Here is a 20,414-nt window from a genome sequence, read left to right on the forward strand (position 1 = left end):
ATTGAATAATTAAAAAAAATATATATATTTACTGTTTTTGCTTCCGCGTATCCATAATCATACAAAATAAACATACTGAAAAGCGGTCACATTTAGCAGACATTATTTATCCTGAACAACCAGATGGATTTAAACCCACAACCTCATCTAGAAACTATTAGCTTCCATACCCTCAGTATAACATTTTGAATCCTTAAACAATGCAATTAAATACAAGATCAGCCATTTTTATAAATATAATGGGTACATTTTATGGCTGTGGAGGCTCCCTCCTCCATATCTACATTACATACACTAATGCATTTCCACACCCGCATGACTTACTACTTGGAACACAAAGTGAGATGCTAGGCAGCATGTTAGCCCCAGTCAACATTCACTTTCATTGTATTTATTTATACAATACAAGTGAATGGTTGCTGAGGCTGTCTTTCTTCCCAAGATCTCATTTTGTTTTCCACAGAAGAAATTCATATAGGTTTGAAACATCATGAGGATGAGTAAATTACACAATTTTCATTTTAGGGTATAAAATTTACCCTAAAGCTACCCCTTTATTTTACCATAATATTTGGGATAAAAAATAACGTAATACACGTGCTCCATGGGCTTCTGTTGTAAGTGCAATAAATGTACATGCATTTTTCCTTTGATTTAACAAAGTGTGGGTTGAGACCAAATTACTTTGTGGTAATATTCTAATTAATTTGAAATTGAATGGTGATGATGCTTCATCTCAACACTAGATTGCACTAAACAACTAGGTACATCAATGTTACACAAAGCCAAAGAAAGGAATCTTTATAGTTATAATGACTTATTCACAGCAGCGACCTCTTTGATTTTAGATAGAGAATGAAAAAGAGGCTGTGAGGGATAGAATTAACTTCTCTTTGCACAGTATAAAGCTATCAAAAAAAGCTCCTAGGCCTTCCCTTCTTTAGCCTTGTGTAACATTGAGGTACCTAGTTGTTTAGTGCCATCTAGAGTTGAGATGAAGCATCGTCACTATTCATTAACATCAAGACAACAGAAAGATGTTGGCATATTTATTTCAATGTCCATTATCTGACAGTCAGTTTAGCAGCATACGGAAGATCTTGAGGTATTTTATACTCAATTGCAGGTCATCCAACATATACATTCACTTACATAAAAATTCAGTATATAACATACACACTCCTACGGTGAACTTCAAACTACCACCATCCTGTTCATAAAGTCTGTAGTAAATAACATGGCAGTCAACTTGTGTTTCTGGAGAAGTTTAAAGCAGACTCCCTCAGTGAAGAAGCTTTGGCTGTGTGGAATAAAGGAGAGCAGATGGTCAGGATAAGCATCTAAATGCAGAAAAGCACTGAGAGCTAAGACACAACCTTGATGACTCATCTTAACAGACTATCAATCTGTGACTTCCTATTCTTGACATTCTCTCTAACACAGTTTATGTTTATCCTTGATGAGTTTAAAAGTAAGTTTGCCAGATTTCTTCAACAATTTCATAGAATTTCCTTTCCCTATCAGGAGGTATACCAGGAGCGAACTGAGATTTTTGACCCCTACACATTGGTAGAACTGTTCAGCCTAAAACTCAAGACAAAATTAACACAACATTTAAAGGAATGGTTCACTCAAAAATTAAAATTCAGTCATTATTTACTCTATTATTTGACCCTGATGTCATTCAAGTGCTGATATATTACTTTCTTTCATTACTTTCTTTCATGAAACAGGAAAAAGGAAAACTTTAGCAGAATGTTGTTTGAAATGACATGAGGCTAAGTAAATCATGACAGACATTTTCATTTTTGGTTGAACTATCCTTTAAACACAATGCAAAACTATTCAAAACAAATTAAGCTTTGGTCTTTAACGGGGACCTATTATGCAAAATTCACTTTTACATGGTGTTTGTACACAAAATGTGAGTCGGCAGTGTGTGTACACAACCACCTTGCAATGTTAAAATTGCACCCACTCTTTCTTATATTTCTGTTAATCAAAAACATGGTGTCAAAATGAATGGTTTTAGTTTCTGCTCTAAAAGCGGGTGTACACTGTATGATTTATAATAGTCCTTTACAATTATTGCTTATCAGACTGTACGATATGAACGCATTGATATCGCCATGGCACATTGTGCGACATTATGTCAGACTGCACGATCGGGCGTTTGTAGTTGCGGCCCCCAGATGGTGGAATGCACTCCCATTTACTGTTAGGTCTTCCACCACACTGCCGATATATAAATCTAAATTGAAGACACATTTGTACTCTTTAGCCTATAATGTTGGTTGAGAATTTTAATAGTTTTCTGTGTAGGTTTTATAATGTTTTATTAATTTGTTCTTTTTAACATTTTATAAGTTCTATTAAATTCTGTTATTAATGTTTGTAAAAAATTGTACAGCACTTTGGTTACAACATTCGTTGTTTTTAAGTGTGCTTTATAAATAAACTTGACTTGACTTGACATCGTAGCCGACTGTGGTCCCAATCGTTCCGATCAGTGAACGTGACTCACGTGACGGGAGTGTTGCGGAATAGAAGCGAAACTGTGAAATTTGCCCACCATGGAGGAGCATATTTTTTCTCTCTCTGAAAGTCGGGACATCAGCATTTCCATTGCTCCAATACCACTCCATCACGAGCATAGGCTAACAAGATAGATGGATTTTGTCAAATAGACCCATAAAAATACAGAAAATTACAGATGTTGAGAACGAACGAGTGCAGGAGGTAGCCTAACAATGAGCTTCCACAAGCAAATATTAATTGCGGAAATAAAAAGACTTGTTGCACGAAAAATTACATACTTCTCCGTTCACAATGGTGGAAACGAAAAAGGTGGGTTATAGTACGTCTTTCTCCTCTTTTAGATTAGTAACTTATAGGCCACACAAAAAAATTACATTCATAAAGGCTGATAATATATCACGCTTGCAAATTCCCTATGGATGATGCACAAATATGACGTAGATTTCTATCATTGTAACCAACTGTATTTGCTGATTTGGATTAAAACATCCCATAAACACTTACCAGTATAAATTGTTCAATCTTTCTATTTTATTTATTTATAAATAAATTCGGAGTGGTGTGAATATTAACTAAAGACGTTTACAGATGTTTAAAGTAAATTTATTAAATGTAAAATAGTAATTATAGTAACGTTGTAAAGAAAATGCATGATAAATGTAAAGAAAAATAATGATAAAATGCTATAATATATTTATTTTCATTTTGTAAGCTATTTAATTCAGAGAATAATGCTTTCATATTGCTGACGTGTTACACTTTTCTACAAATATTTTCTGCTTATTTATTAAAACATTTTATATAAAATGAAAAGAAGAAAAAACATTGAAAGTGCTTGAGTAGTGATAACTGGGCACAAATGTTGCGATGGTGCAAACGCGGGGGAGGTTTCTTTCAGGGGTGCGAGAGGGGAGCGAAATATCTCATCTGGCCGACGTAATAGCAGTCACACTGTACGGCTACGATGCTAAATTTCAGACATCGCCAGTACTTCGTCGGAGGCTGAAGATCATCGCAGATCATCAAGGCTATTAATTGGCCGTCTGTGAACATGTCACACTGAACGTTGTAAGATTGTCGATTTTGCCCTGCGACGAGAGAAATCTTTTAGGATTCCGAAATTTGTCTCAGACGGCAGAATCGTGGCCAAAATCGTACAGTGTGCACCTGCCTTAACGTCACATTAGAGCAGGCCTCGCCCACGACTGGTGAAGGACTCCACCCTATTATCATAGATCCTCCCCTGAGGGATCTACACAGTTCGCCATACAGTGTGAAGAATGTCTCAGCTTCGTAAGCATCATAAACGTTCTGTTGTTGGCTGTAAAAGTGAACATAAGAGTCTTCATGTACTTCCGGCATCAGAGCCACTGAAGATGCAGTGGACAAGTTTTGCATTCAAAGGAAATGTGCCCCAAAACAAACAAAAATTTGTGTATGTTTGTGCAAATCATTTTACACTGGACTGCTTTGTGAATGAGTATCAATATAAAGCAGGATTTTCAAAAAAAAAACGTGATTTTCAAGCATTGATCAGTAGCAACTGTTCGTGTTCCAGCTTTATATCCTGAAGATTTAAGTATCGCACTTTATATATGTGAATGTTTGCAAATCGCCTTTCCGAATGTGCTTGTTAGAAGATTCCACGGCTAATGCAGTTAAAGTTACCATTGTTTCTGATTGTATTCACAGAGACCAGCGCTATGTTGGGGGCAGGGAGCAGCAGCTCATTTGCATTTAAAGAGATGCACACGAAAACAGCGTGTTTTTGATTCCACCCAAAAAGAGGCATTTTTAACATGGTATAATATATTATCCGTGGGGTATTTTGAGCTGAAAATTCAGACACATTCTGGGGACACCTGAGACTTATATTACATCTTGTAAAAAGGGGCATAATAGGTATCCTTTAAATAAGAAAGTAAAGATAATGTGGCATGTGAAGAACATACCTTCTGTGCACCCAGTTTCTTTGGCAGAATTTGGGTTGATCCTGGTCTACCATCCCCACCCCAGGACACCGGACTGGAGTGGGTTTGGGAGAAAGAGGAGAGGATGTTCGGTTTTGGGGCGCATGAAGTGTTCTTGGGAGATGAGGCACCACTGGTCTTACGTTTCCTGCCATGCCCTTTTTGTTCATATGCAACAGCCCTTAGTCCACCATTAAATGGTCCATGTGGAGAACGAAGTGTGGTTCTAGCAAAGGAGGACTGGCGATCCCTGTGGTGAGGGGTGTATGACATCTTGCCTGGTCCATGTGAGTCCTCGTCATCTTGTGGAGTTTTCTGCCGCTTACTGGTCGTGGGACCCTCCTGAAGCTCCCTGAATCTGGTCTGCAAGGCCTGCTTGCTGGGTCGACCCCCTGCATTACTAGGCCGGCCAGGACCTGAGGTTGACTGGGCTTTTGTTGGTAGCTCTGATTGTCCTGAGGTGCTAGTCCTGAGAGAAGAGGCACGGCGAGTGGGTACTGAGCTGCGCGTGGCATCATGGGAATTGTAGGATTTTGTAATGACTGATGGTTGAGGAGAGCATAGCTCTGAAGCCCGAGGGATTTTCCTGCAGAAAATGAATGGTTGTACAAATTTGGTACAATTCACAGGCAAAAGAAAAAGCATTTTTTAGCAACCAATAGCTTGAAATGTAACCCACTCTAAAGCAAGTTGCTTTATGAGGAATAGTTTGAAGGAATAGTTTACCCAACAATTCAAATTTTGTCATTGTTTATTCTCCCTCATGTCTTCTGAAACACACATGACTTACTTCTGTGGAAAAGCAAATGCCTTATAGCAGAACATCCATGCTACTCTTTTATTCTTCCAATAAAAATGTATGGTGACTACGGCTGACAGACAAGATTTTCAGTGAATAACAACTTTCACATCATACAGACTACTTTCAAGATGCTTTTGTGGTTCTTTTTTGACCTTTTAGGAATTTGACACTCCCTGGTCTGCAAGCACTTTCATTGATCATGTTTATATGCACTTTTATTGCAGAAAGCGACATTCTGAAACGTCATGTAATCGAGAACCCCAATTTCCTTTAGCCGCTCAAGGGATTAAGAGAAATCAGTTTAACACTCCCAGGTTTCACAAGGAGAACACGGCTTAATGTGTTCATGTAAACATGCAAGCGGCGTTCACATGTGCGTGAACAGACCAAATAACAAATGTCATAGGATGGACCCCAACAACAAATCAACACAGAGGAAAGAATTCAACATCTCTCGGAGTAAAATAAACTATAAAATATACCCATTTATAGACACCAATGTCAAATATCGACTGTCCCTCACGTTCGTGTATATGTGCTTGTAAAGAGTTTAACGTAACAGGAAAACCCCACTATTGCAGATTAACTGGGCAGCAGGTTGCGATGCAAATTTATGGAAACAAAAACAGCAACAACTCTGGAATATCTGTAAATAAAGCAGAGCAATGGGGAATAAAATAGTGAGTTCTTCCTCTAATGCCATGTTTGTTATTTACACTAGTGTCGCAGAAATTACGTTCCTGTGAAGAAAGCTGCAAACTGACAGAGTATGCTGTGTATACAGTGTATGTAAACTGGAACACTGCTATCTCCCAATGAGCCACTCTCTGGTGTCCATGTAAACGTAGTCAATGTATAGAAGAGAGCAGCATGAACATTGTTCTTTTTTCTTTTTTTTACAGAAATAATGGCATATGGGTTTGGAACAACATGAGTGTAAATAAATGACAGAATTTTCATTTTTGGGTATACTATACATTTAACATCAGTCTGATGTTGTGAAGCATCTTACTTCCACAGATAAGTGCTGTGGTGCTGCTCCATCATGTCACTGAATGCTGACCGTAGGTGGAGCAGCCTTTGGTCAAACGCTAACACACTACGGCCAAGTACACGTGCCCCGAAGGTGCAAAACTGGATAGAACATGGAAGAAAGGACAAACATGGATTAATTTAATTAGAATGCAATAATATGGGTTGAAAAGAATACCAAGAAAAATAGACTAAATTGATTACACAAACAAACAAGTCTAAAATCCATGATCAATTAGATTCTACTGAAGAAAAAAACACATGTAATAAACCAAACGTTGTAAGACGTAAGATACAATATAATCAAATGAAACATTCAATTAACGTTTTGTGACATTTGTTTCGAACACCTATCATCCCATTTATCAAAGACAGATTGAGTAAATAATGGCTGCAGAATTATAGTATGGTGTACTATATACTATTGTACAACCATCCAATATGGACTAAATTTTGAGATTTCGCAACTTTCACATAAGTTATATTTATATGACAGAAACCGATTTTAAAATGTACTCACTCCCAGGGGTTTAGGGTGCCAAGTGCTTGCAGGCAGATGAGCAAATTCCTCATGGTTTTCCCCACCACTCTCCTCACTGGAGAGACAAGCTGAAACAGACTCCACCTGCGTCTTTTCAGAGTGCATCTTTCCCTCGTTCATTTCTACACCACTGCCTGATGGGCTCATGGACCTGTAAACACACATACAGATAAAGACCTTGTCTAATACTATGATGGGAGAATCCACATATAATGTCAACTGTCAGACAACTGTCCCAATCCAATAACCCTTAAAGGAATATTCCGGGTTCGATACAAGTTAAACTCAATTAACAGCGTTTGTGGTATAATGTTGATTTCTACGATAAATAAAAAAGCTACATTTATTATTTTTGCTGTTATTTTAAGGTTTTAAGGTGTACAGCATTATGTTGTCATGGCAACGATGTTGTAAAATTGGATATAAATTGACAGAAAATGTTAAGCAATTTTATCACACTATAATAATGTTATAAAACTTTTTGAAGGGGGGGGGCTGGGTAGCTCAGCGAGTAAAAACACTGACTACCATACCTGGAGACACAAGTTTGAATCCAGGGCGAGCTGAGTGACTCCAGCCAGGTCTCCTAAGCAACTCTGCTTGGGAGGGTAGAGTCACATGGGTAACCTCCTCGTGGTCACTATAATGTGGTTCTCACTCTCGGTGGGGCGCGTGGTGAGTTGTGCATGGATGTCGCAGAGAATAGCATGAAGCCTCTACACATGCTATGTCTCCGCAGTAACGCGCACAACAAGCCACGTGATAAGATGCGCAGATTGTCTGTCTCAGACACGGAGGCAACTGAGATTCATCGTCCACCACCCTTTTGGGAGATTGAGGGGAGTCACTACGCCACAACGAGGACCTAGCACGCATTGGAAATTGGGCATTTTAAATTGGGGGAAAAAAAAATAAAATAATAATAATTTGATTTTTTGGTAACCAACGTTATGAAACAAATGCTGTCGATTGGGTTTAAATTCTATTCAACCCACAATATTCCTTTCAAAAGGTGCACAAATTAATTTTTTCTTTTATTAAAAAAAGTTTACTCCAAAATAAATAATAGTAATTTTGGAGCACATGCCTAAAATCACGAGTTCCACTCACTGGAATACTTAATAACACAAAAAGTAACAAGTTAAACAAATTAAATTAAACAGTACTTTCAGAGCCCTACCTGAGAATAGAATAGTTAGTTATTTGGTGTGTGTGGTGCAGAGGCCCAATTTGAGACCCTCTGTGTGTGGGTTGGGAGGGGCCTCCATCATAAACCTCTATGGGCAAAGGGGGGCGCTCTCGAGACTTTGAGCTCATCTTCAGCTCCATTACAAGCTGGTCAAATGGTTTACTCCTCCCTACAACCTGCCGGCGCTGATGGATGGAATGAATCTGCGGCAAGGGAGAGAACAAATGGATATCAGTTTGTATCAATGGAGGTTAAAATTTGTGCCTGAAATTGCTGAAATATGTATATCGCTGTACTTATTTTTGTTCACTGACTCTATACTCACATTACACGTTAGCAGTCGGGTGCACGCATTCTTTCTCTCAGAATCCATCACCCCACAATGCTTGTCTAAATCGCATTCTTTCTCTGAAACAAAGACACAGGCAAAAATATAAATATCACCCCAATTATGTATAATTAATGGAAAATGTACAGTGATATGAGAGACATGGACCTAGCCTAGCTATGCAGCAAATCGGTTTCCTTAGACAATGGTCAATTTTAAGGCCCCGATATAATTCTTGAGAAGTTCTTCTTCATTCTTGGGTTAAAAGAATTTCAAAACAGCAGGACAACGGTATACAGTTTACGAACATACAGACACCTGCCACACCGCTGGAGGCATTTAGAGAAGCATTTAAATAAGAGGACGCCCATGTAAAACCTTAACTAATGTGACATTAAAATGTGTTATCAATGATGTTATGCCTCATTCTATGAGTATAATTCACATGAGGTCAGTAAAAGAATCTGTTTTAACCACTTGATGATAATTTAAAGTAATATATGAAGTTAAAACCAATTGAATTTGTCTTGTTAACATTCTGAACTCATGAAGCGAATGTGCTAACACGCTATACTCTGCCATAATATGTGCTGATTACACACTGATTGTTGTAATTTATGATGACACTGATACTACTGCAAATAATGGTGTATAAAAGAGTGTTAATGTGCAAATACAGACAAAAGAATGATAATAAGAGAGGCATATCTTACTATGGGCAGATGTGTGAATGGCTTTTGCTGCAGATGGCACATGAGTGAATGGGCACTTGAGAGTATTTGAGTAGATTTGATTTCTTTGAAGACTAATTAAACCAAAAAAACAATTTTTTTCCATGACATGGTCTTGGAAAATGTATAGGTAAATTTGCAACAGCCTGCTTATAACTCTACGTGCCGATCCGTTGTTGTTGACTGATCTTGACTGACTAAACAAAATTAGCTGTCAGCCTCAAGGTAGGTGGAGCTCTAGGTCACACCTGCCGATGGCGTGGACCAATGTCGGCAAGAAGCTGTTTAACAGCCGGTAAGAATTTTTTCCTAAAAGTTCGGCCAGGCGAGATGTTATGAACCATGGAAACAAACACAAAAACACCTTTGTGGACAGATTTTGTTCTAAACGATGTCACACCTTTTCACTCTTTGATTTTGTATGAAGTATATTGGGGCCTTTACAATTAGTAGTCATTATACAAAAATATTTTACCACAAAATGGTGCAATAAGAATCAAGTATTCCAGGGAGCTGTGTAATAAACTGAGATACTAACCAACTCATATATACAAGAACCAGTAGAATCATCAGTATTTCATGTTGAGTCAGGGACTTACTAAGGACTTTCTTGTAAGTCCTGCTGTAATTTCTTGGTCCGTGCAGTGGAGTGTGGGAATCCAAACTCTTCTGGAGTGGTTTTTCAGCTGGTGGGGGTGCTTTTGGTGAGGTTTTCCCACGATTCCAGGGCAGGTCTCTGGGACTGGGAGTGGAAACATGTGGTGATGGAGGGGTTCTTTGGGAAACTGTATCCACCTGCTGAAGACTGGAACATGAACATAATTTATCGTGTCACTGGAGTGAACAGGGGCACCAGCTAAACGTAAGTTACAACTTAGACAAGTTGTGGTTTAAATGGGCACTTAGTCACAATTTACACACTACTAAATATTTGAGCATTGCACCCTAGGATGTAACCCTACCTATAATCTAAATATTTACGGAAGCCTCCGACCAGGAGTAACGGATGGAATAAAAACAGATTTTTGAGATTAATGAGCTCATGTTATGCGTGACAGGCATCAATCATTTTGACATACAGTATGATGTTGACATTTACATTTATGAGAGAAAAAAAAAACATACTTTTAAGCGGTTCTTCAGCATGAAACTGTTCCAATGATGCAGTTTTCAGGATGCATCGCCCGGTGCCGAAATTCAAAAATATATATAGGATATTAAAATGAATAAATGTCTATTTTGATGGATGGAATGAATCTGCAGCTTTTAGAATTTATTTATCACCCCTTATTTATTTTAGATAAAGTTCCTATATATTATTTACACAGAGAAAATATACTATTTATAAAATCTATTTTATTACGTATCGTATTTTAATATGGATATAATTTATTACAGCTGACAGTTACTTGTGCAGACAAGGTTTGAACATCAAATGTAACAAGATCAAATTAAAGTCCACGGCTGTTTAACACTTCTGTGTACAAATATGAAGGCTTTTTATTGGATGAATACAGGTAAACGTTATATAACTTCATAAAAGAGCATACGACCAACTAGTTAAGTCTTGCCTTAAGAACAGGTGGTGTAACCAAATAAAGCATTGACTTAGTTACAAACAAACTAGTAGTTACTAAGCCCTTAGTGTGAACTTAATGTCCCAACATACATGAGACCTTACACACAGCTGGTGCAACCCTACCCAGGGAATGTTAAAGATAAGCCTGATCTACAGATGCCCCACTGAAAAACTATAGTATGGGCAGTGAGCCTATATTCAGCTATATAATTCAGCTAAACAATCCAAAAAGGTGCATTACATTTCAGGCCCTAAATAATTCTAAGAAGAAATTTGGCTCTCGTACATGAGCTTTGCTTGCAATTGCCTGAAGGTTTCAAGTTATAACTATAAAACTTTATAACTATAGTTGAGGACCAAAACTAAGGCTCATTCTTTCTTACCTTGGTACTTCAAGCAGTGGTTTGGAGCATCCCTGGTGGGGAGAGTGAAGTAGTGGAACTTTTGGAGGTCCAGGCCCCTGGCTCCTGCTGACTTGGACCTCACTGAGGCTGCCATGCTGGGAGGGGGGTCTTCCCTGTTGGGGCTGGTCAGGAGAGCAGTTGGACGGAGTGCCGCATAGTTTGCTCGAAGGCCCATGTCGTCGCTCAAAGTGCTTTTCAAAAGCCTGTGGTTTTACCACCTGCCCACAGTGGCTGCACACCACCAGGAAGAAGTCATCATATGCTGGGCAGTGACCATATATAGACATGTCTGTAAGGGGGGGAAATAGCTTTACATTTTATTTTTATCTGCTAGACCTTATTTGCATTTCATGATGTCATTCGTAAACTTTCAGGATAATACAACTGATAATTGGAGAGTAGCTAGTTCGAGTCCCTCAATGAACAAGTCATGGGATATCACTATTGTGCTTTTGAGAATGGTGCCATAGGGATTGTCCCTGTATTACATTTATGCTTTTGGCAGGCACTTTTAGCTAAAAGATATACATGTTTACAATCAATGCATTTGTTGGGGATCCAACCTTGACATTGGCATTGCTAGCATCAGTTGAGCTACAGGAACACTGCTTAATCAGATAATTTAAATGGCTGTAAAAGAGTGTAGCTGGGGTACTTGATGATCACAAACCAAACCAAACCAAATGTTCATTGCCACTTCTCCTCACCCTCTTTCTGGAGAGTCATAGTTTCCATCCTGTTCTTCACATTTTTACTGCACTCTTCCAGAGAGCACCCTAAAAGAAACAGTGAAAGAGGAAATGAAACAAAGCTAACATCAAGATGAATGTCTTTCTTTGGACATCTCTTATCCAGTGTGCTAAAATTGGCTTTCTTCAGCTAAAATGTGCGTTTAGCTGAAGAAAGTCACACACATCTGAGATGCCATGAGGGCAAGTAAATTATGGAATATTCATTTTTGGGTGAACTATACCTTTAAAGTGGGTAATTTCCTTTATTATGAATCAGTCGTTTTGCAGGTTGAGAATTGACTAGTTACACCTAGAAATGTCATTTTTATATACGAATGTATTTTTATCAGGAAGAGTAATATAGTGTTTGTCAGCTTGTGTACAGTTGTAATGTAAAAGGGAACACAAGTGAAGTCAAGGGCACCCCTGGCTAATGCAAAAGGAAACGTCAGTCTACTATTTCGTAACACTGTCATTTATGGAAAATAATAAGATATTCACACCCCAACCTGCTGATCCCGCGGAACAATTATTAAACCGGGAGTGTGTGGACGGTTTTAATTATGATAGTTCGCTGGCCCGAGGTTCTTCTTCCCATCTCGCGCCGCCTGTGTCAGATCATATGTTTGAACACGGAACAGCATCCTCTCTGGCTTTAAACCCATTACAACCTCAAACTAACACGATGACATATTCATACCAAACCAATGCTTCCCTTCCGGCATATTACAAATTCATTTTTAGGAAGAGTATGACTGTTGTCAAAGAGGAATGCTCGGACCTGGGAGATTTTGTCCAAAAGTTCAGTTTGTTGGGTTGAAACCCAGGCGGCGTTAGGACCCGGCGGCTCCTTTGTTTGAGTCTTGGCGGCCGGAGTTTGCTCTTTTGAAACAAATTCATTTCCTGTGCTTGCGCGACGCGATTACAGAGCAAACGGTTGAAAGTTCGACGTTATTTTACTCACCCTCTGGTATGGATACGTCCGATTTGTCGATCCAAGTTGTCCAGCTTTGTCCATCAAAGTCAAGTGTGGAAATCCGCCGATCTAGGGAAGCCAATACGGTTTTGGCGCGTGCATGATCCGCCACCATAACGACGAGAGCGCATTGCTACGTCATATTGCGCGCTCACGACGGATTATAATTTCGCGCTCACGACGGATTATAATTTCGCGCTCGGGCACGTGTCCGTAACATTGAAAATACCCATATAAGAAATACTCAACTCCGATGTTGCATCACCAGTCTGTAAATACAGAAAACAATCAACTTACATTGCATTTTTGCAGTATCCATGGATGAATTATAGTTTTGACTCCTGTTGAACAGTTTAGGGCCCATATATTTGGTCATCTCTCCTTGCTAAGGTATCAATTCAGTTGATGCACAATAATAACACAACATTAAATTCTTAATCATTTTATTAAAAAGGCTCTAGTTTTTGTTAAACACATACAACAAAAAGTTTTGTTTTTTTTTGCCTGGTTTGACATGTTAACATATTTGGCAGTGTAACTTGAGTTATAAGTCACACAGTTCAAATAATTAATAAAATTACATTTAATCACTCAGAGGCACAGTAGAAATATAAACTGAGATGACAACTTATAAGGCCGTGATGGGAATGAGAAAACACAACGGCATGGGCATATACTGTACAGTGCAACTTCAATTTCCACAAAAAGAGAACATCACAACAATCACAAAACCAGTATAAACCAGACTCGAATGACATCAGAAACTTAACAGTGGAAGTAAAGAGACGAAATGTTTCATTTTAATAACAACAGTGACAATATATCAGAAGGCACAATTTCATACAAACAGGTTTTTGCTAAGGTGCTCTATGTACCTTCAAAATGTAACAATGCATTTTCACTAAATATAAAGCTTTGCTGTAGTGTGTAATATACAAACTGAAATTTGAACATATTTTAAAATATCTAATGATATTATAGAAGAGGACCTTTGTGGCATTTATAAAACAGGTCACATCTGGTAGATGGCTAAGATCAGTTGGGTGGGGTGTTATGTAGCACCACCTTAATACTGTAAAAACACCTGCTTGATGAATGTGGGACCTGCTGTCTGGCGCCCTCTGGCTGATTGGTCGACCTGTGGAACGGTGTCTCCTTATAGATGAACCAGCAGTTTCCTCCCCACATGATAAGGTTGAGAAATCCAAATATCTATTAAAGACAGACAAAATCATAATTTAACAAGCAAAAACTAAATTAAATAAATAATTGGTTGGCACATGCAAAGTATGGATGCACTGATGTTTACTTATAAACATCACATGCATTATTAACCTCACCTGATTTGTTTTGAATTCATTTGATTTTATTTTTCCTAAGAGTACTACTGTATTTTGGGTATTTTTTTTAAATATTACATGTTAAAATTTAACATTTAAAAGGAATGTCACGGGTTCAGTGCAAATGAATCTTAAGCAACAGCATTTGTAGCATAATGCTGATTATAACAGAAAATAATGTCAAACCGGAATGTCAACTGCACATACCGTAAGGACTTACAATGGAAATGATTGGGACCAGTCCATAAACATTCAAATACACACCATTTCAAAACTACAGCCAACAATTCATAAACATTATACATGTTTAACATGATTTTAGAGTGATAAAACTGCTTATAGGGTTTACTGGTGTTTCATTATCATGACAACAAAATTGTAATATTGGATATAAGATTTTTATCAGACTAAAATCATGTGAACAACTATAATGTTTAAATCTTGTTGCCATAGCTGCGGGAAGTAGGGGTGCTGAGGGTGCTCCAGCGCAATTCATAATAGTTACTTGAAAACGGTCATATTCCATCTTAAACTCATTAATGAAAGTAATGAGGAAATTGTTTTAATTTCCTCAACGATAACAAAGATAAAGGAAGATTATTATGTCAATTAAATTATTATAATTTACACTTACACTGTACAAAAATATGAGGAGAAAAATATAATACTGAAAGATATTTACAATGCACTAACAATTTTTTCTAAAAGAATGCATTAAAATAAGCCTGGCATAGTGTTAGGGATTTCCCCGCTTGTGCTATTATTTCAGGAGCACAGGTTTCCCCAAGGACAGTTTTCATATGTTATACATGTTATAATCATAAGTCTAAATCTATTTGTAGAAATGTTGCTATAAATGTTTATACATTTTCCAAAATGCTTAAATAATTGTTTAAAGTTTGTATATTTGACTAACAGGTTTTTATAGTGGATAATTAGTGCTTTATATTACTACTTGTCAACAAATGAAAATTCTCTCATCATTTACCCATCCTAATCCCAGATGTGTGAACCTTTCTTTCTTCATTTTAACACAAAGATATTCAGAAGAATACTTCGGATGTAGGTCCATACAATACAAGTGAATTGTGACCAGACCTTTGAAGCTCCAAAATCACATAAAGGCAGCCTAAAAGAAATCCAGAGGTTTGATCAAATCAGTTTTGGTTGAGAACAGATCAAAATATAAGTTCTTTATCACTGTACATCTTACCATTGCAGTTTCTAGGCACGATCATGATTTCAAGCTCAATTAAACTTCCTAGTGCTTGACACATGAACCGCAAGGTAAAAACAAAATATAATTTTTTTTAGGTGTCTTATTGTCTTCCTGAGCCTATGTCCTTCAACACAATGCTTTCTCTGGCAATAAATAAATAAATAAAATGTACATCTGAAAAATGTTGCCAAATGAAACCTGAGGATAAATGAAATGTTTTTTACATGTTTTTTTACTTGATTAAGATTTTCAAAACATTCATGTTATTGTATTATACTAGAACTATAAATCAACAGATAATAATCACAGACAGTCTGTCATCAACTTGGTAACATATGCTAATTGTTAGCTAGCAAAAAAACCTCTTAAAGAGGAAAAAAAGTTTCAAAGAAGAAAAACATTCAGGGAGAAAGAGAGAAAACCAAATACCCAGAGAGAAAAAAAGGTTTTTCAGAGAGAGAGATAAAATATACACACACATATATATATATATATATATATATATATATATATTGCCTGAGCGAGAAGAACAAAAAAAGATTTTTGGCTGAGAAATATATATATTATTTTAGGACGTCAAGGCACTAAGACACATACATTTCACCTTGAGGTTCAGGGCTTCTGTACTAGGAAGTTTAATTGAAATTGAAATCAAGATCAAGACCAAGGAGACTGCTGAGGTCAACACTTACAATGAAAAGAGATTTATATTTTGGTCTGTTCTCTTCCAAGATTGATTGGACCTTTTCAGAAGACATGGATTAAACCAATGGAGTCTTATGGATTTCATTTATGCTACCTTTATGTGCTTTTTGGAGCTTAAAAATGTTGGTCAACATTCACTTGCATTGTATGAACCTACAGAGCTGAGATATTCTTCTAAACCTTTGTTTGTGTTCTGCAGAAGAAAGTAAGTTATACACATCTGGGATGGCATGAGTGTGTGTAAATTATGAGAGAATTTTCATTTTTTGAACTATTCCTTTAACTGCAAGCATACATAAAATATTGACAAAGGTCAAATAGTAGGAAAAATGTATGACAATAGTATAAACCAGTCCATTTAACCACTGATGTATGATACCATGTGTTTATCTTGCATTATGTTATTATTCTCTTACCACAGAGGAATTGAGGCGGCCCATAAGGGGGAGATGCCCAGCAGTGCACTTGTTGGTTGATGGTTGTTTACAAACTTCCACTATGGACACAAGCGTATTTGGACTAGTTGCCCATTTCACATCAGTAAGCCCTTTTCCCCAGGCAGATGAAGACACCAGCCAAAGAAACGTGAAGATCCCAGTGAACAGCAGATCCTATGGAAAAGTCATATGGAAACCCTTATTAATACTGAAATCAAAAACAAACAAACAAATACAAACCTTTTGGTTTCTGAGGCCATTTTTTGTATAACATCTTACAAAATTATTCCTAGAATTTGCATTCCCCGGAATTCCTTGATTTCTTCACATAGTTCACTTATTTTTATTTGGGCTAAGAGTTGCAGCTGTTGTCAGAAAAACACACCACTTACACCATTTACACACTCATCATCTGTGAAAGAAACTGTTGACACCCCCACACAGCAGTTTGCAATGGCACAGAAAACAGCTCTGAACAGTTCTGAAATCTAGCGTAATACCATGCATGCTAATATACTAAAGGCCAGAGGTCTGAGTTTCTGAGTCAGCCTCAGCCATTTATATGAAAAGGATCACATTTGCAATTCAAAGAAAACAGGCAAACACAAACATTGTGAATATCTGCAGCCATGAAAGAGAAAGAAGACGACAGTGGTTACTGAACAGAAAAATGTGGAATAAATATGTTCAAACAATAAACACTGAAGCCATATAAATTAATGTAAATTAGTGTGAGATAAGTGGAGTACACATCAAACAAAACATAAACGCCATGTTTAGAGGACATTCATCATCAAAAGCATAAACCTTTTCTTGTAAATTACATTTAGCTTCTTCTTTATAATGCCGCATCGTTAAAGAAATAAAAAGGATAAATGCTTAACTGAGTTTGTTAAAGCCTCAAAGACGGTGATGCGGTAATATCTGAAGCATCTTTTAGAATAAGGTGCACAAAGAGGCCACAGGTTTAAACCTTAAACACATACATCAATCAGATCAACGAATGAGGAGAGAATATCAGTTAAAAGGGTGAATATGCCCTCTGTATAACATAAATCATGGAAAACTGAACAATGTACTATGTTTGTTTACAGACACTTCAGCTTGATTTTGTATATGCAGTACACTGCACAAATATCGCTTCATATAAAAGTTGCATCACATAAAGAGACACAACACTAGGGTGAAAATACGGACTTCTAAATGTGCGAAAAGGTCCGGGATTCGGCTTTAGATGCAGTATGATGTGCATCTGGTCTAATACTTCATTGTGTGCGCGCGCAATTTTGGCATTGCTTTAACCCCTCTTTGTAACTATTGGCCAAATTCCTGCCTGTCAATCTCTCCGCGGTCGCGTGAACAGTTGCGGCAAATGACAGCTGAGTGTACACAATGCCCAAACGAAAGTGCAAATTTACAGAAGATTTGCACACAAAACATCCCATGCTTTCGTCCAGGTCGAGATCCGTGAGAAGCAGAATGTATATAACATGTAAAGCTGCACTTATGTGTCAGTTGCTTATAAAGGTGCAAGTGATTTAGAAGCACACATTAGCACTGCGAAGCATAAAAGGTGAAAGTTCATCAGGTAAATTAACGGTACTTTTTGCGACCAGGTAAAATTGTTATCGCATTGCTTCATTTTCCAGCCATTCAAAATAATAGTAATAGTAAATTAAGGTACACTCATGGCATCAAATATTTTATTTTAGTACATGGACATTCAAAAGAATGTTGCACATTTTCATTTATTTATATATAGGCTATTTATGTTATGCTAATAGGGTGTTTAAAAATAATATATAAAAATTTTTTTTTAAAATAGATTTTCTTTTAAGCTAAACGTTTTTAAAGAATGGCATTCTCTGACTCCAGTTATGGAAAGGATGTTCTGACTGTTGAACATATGCAGTCTAATGCATCTTGTGACCACATCTTTAAAAAGGAAAGCAGCAATATTAGCGTGATGTGCATACACTGAAGGGCACAAAGAATATATATGTTCGTTGAAGAGCACTTACCCATTCCAGCACACGTATAAATCCCAGTGGTTCTTTCAAAGGGCCGAGATCTAGTTGGAACCCATCATGTTCTGCAAATAAAGCACCGGCCAAGACCAATCAAGCACCCGTTACAACTGAAAAAGGAAAAGGAAAAGAGAGCAGTAAACAGACAGACAGCCGGAAGTATGTTTAAACAAGATGCGTTCTGTGGTAGCAGTTTAGATTTTATCGTATCTGAACTACATTTTCCATTTGGCTGATGTGAATAAAAGTCTATACAGTGGATAACTTTGTGATTATTGCAGAAAAAAATGAAAATTATTCCGAAAGATTTCCTTGAGTAGAGCCTAGAGAAATTTCCAAAACTTGTCAAAGTTATTTTCCTAGTTCTTTTTCTGCTTAGTTTAGACATGTTTGTGAACATGTTAGCTACTTGTGACGTGGTATTCTCATCCAGATAGATTGGGTATCGTGGTAACGATCGGGCTGGGGAAAGTCTCGCGAGAGTCCCATACGGCATTCATTCACTTGGTTCATTGTGTATATTTTGGAGTCCCGTAGAAATCTATCACCTAACGCTAATATTAACGCTACCGCTTGTCTCTCTTACACAGACCTATGACTACGGCAACTCTAACCATAGAAACAGTAAATGTGACTCTCGCGATACTTTCCTGGTTATATATATATATATATATATATATATATATATATATATATATATATATATATATATATATATATATATAACATAAATCATCTAATGACTTTAAAAGACTTGAATGCAAATATTTAACTAAATATGTGTCCAAAAATGTATTGAACGAATTCAGCATAAAATTATGCACAATGACAAGAGGACACCATCATCACTATGTATTTCTGCTGAGAGTAAGCTCTGTGCCATAGATGGTATATTGCCGTTTATTTTTATTAACTTTTAGCCAAGTGGTTGTGTTCCATTATGAGAAAATAGTAGTGCAAATTAAAATAACTTTATCATGTTGACTGAAAACACAGTGACAGTAACAGGGAAACCGTTTAATTGTTTATGTTGATTAACAGCCTATAGGGCTAGTAGCCTATACATTTTCCTCCTTTAATATAACTGAATTTAGTCTCTTAAATGTAATAATCAAACACATACATACAAGATGTTGAAAGAAAAGGGTCTCAGGGGATCTAAAATTCAGCTCATGTTGAAAAAATAGTCTGTCACTGGGTGTTTCTTATCAGATCCACTTGGTGTTTAAATAAAGTAATTTTTTATTTCACCCCGACTTTGACAAAGTAGGCCTACCTCTAGCTGCACAGACATTATACACTACAAAAGAATTCAGGTCACCACATCTATACTTGTTTGACAGGTTTTTCCAGCCATGCAGAATTTTCTTTATGTATTGCAAAGATATTATCACAGTCACATTGTTTGACATGTAGAATTAATGGTTTAAGAAAATCTTTCATAAAGAAAGACTTCCATACTCTGTTTATTTGCAAATATTATCTGCTGATAGAATAAATAGGATGAGCATCAAAGGGAAGCCTGTCGCTCTCAGTCAACAGTGCAGATCTAGAATAAGCATGACGGCAGACTGAAATTACAAGGCACTCATGAGAATCTGTCATGTTCATTGTTGTCCTTTGTTCTTTTGTGTACTTTTATTTTGAAAATTCCTGTTCAGTTCCTAGTTTTGTCACATCCTGTTTTCCCTCCATGTTTTGTATCTGGGTTTTATTGGTTCATTGGTTGATTACCTTGATTCAGTTCTTGTTTGTCATTGGTTTTAGTTAATTATCTCGTTATCCTGTTTCAGAGTTATGTTTGTTGATTGGCCTTGTTACCCTTGTCCTTGTGTATTTAAACCCTGTTTGTTCCTTCATTCCCT

General features: G+C 37.1%; 2 protein-coding genes across 2 annotated transcripts; both read right to left on the bottom strand.

The window, feature by feature from the left end:
- Window positions 1-29: 29 nt before the first annotated feature.
- On the bottom strand, window positions 30-12,944 carry LOC127621517 (ataxin-7-like protein 2). The gene is made up of 10 exons (XM_052095164.1): window positions 12,810-12,944; window positions 11,822-11,890; window positions 11,094-11,403; window positions 9,731-9,936; window positions 8,398-8,480; window positions 8,064-8,275; window positions 6,863-7,034; window positions 6,323-6,444; window positions 4,491-5,094; window positions 30-1,300 (listed from the first exon to the last, which is right to left on the bottom strand). The coding sequence occupies exons 1-10, from the start codon at window positions 12,934-12,936 to the stop codon at window positions 1,283-1,285; spliced, it is 1,923 nt and encodes a 640-aa protein (XP_051951124.1). The 5' UTR covers window positions 12,937-12,944; the 3' UTR covers window positions 30-1,282.
- Window positions 12,945-13,280: 336 nt separating this feature from the next.
- Window positions 13,281-18,621, bottom strand: LOC127620669 (synaptoporin-like; the record flags this gene model as incomplete). The annotated part of the gene is made up of 3 exons (XM_052093868.1): window positions 13,281-14,033; window positions 16,502-16,696; window positions 18,544-18,621. Coding segments are annotated over 3 exons (450 nt in total), but the record flags the coding sequence as incomplete, so codon positions are not given.
- Between the last annotated feature and the right edge of the window lie 1,793 nt (window positions 18,622-20,414).

The sequence above is a fragment of the Xyrauchen texanus genome, chromosome 27 (genome assembly GCF_025860055.1).
Source record: "Xyrauchen texanus isolate HMW12.3.18 chromosome 27, RBS_HiC_50CHRs, whole genome shotgun sequence".
Lineage (NCBI taxonomy): Eukaryota > Metazoa > Chordata > Actinopteri > Cypriniformes > Catostomidae > Xyrauchen > Xyrauchen texanus.

Coding starts and splice junctions, on each gene's coding strand:
- LOC127621517 (XM_052095164.1), bottom strand. CDS start 12,936: ATGGTGGCGGATCATGCACGCGCCAAAACCGTATTGGCTTCCCTAGAT. Junction 8,481..9,730: donor GACTTACAAGAAAGTCCTTA/GTAAGTCCCTGA, acceptor TCTTTGTTTCAG/AGAAAGAATGCGATTTAGAC. Junction 8,276..8,397: donor CCCGACTGCTAACGTGTAAT/GTGAGTATAGAG, acceptor CCCTTGCCGCAG/ATTCATTCCATCCATCAGCG.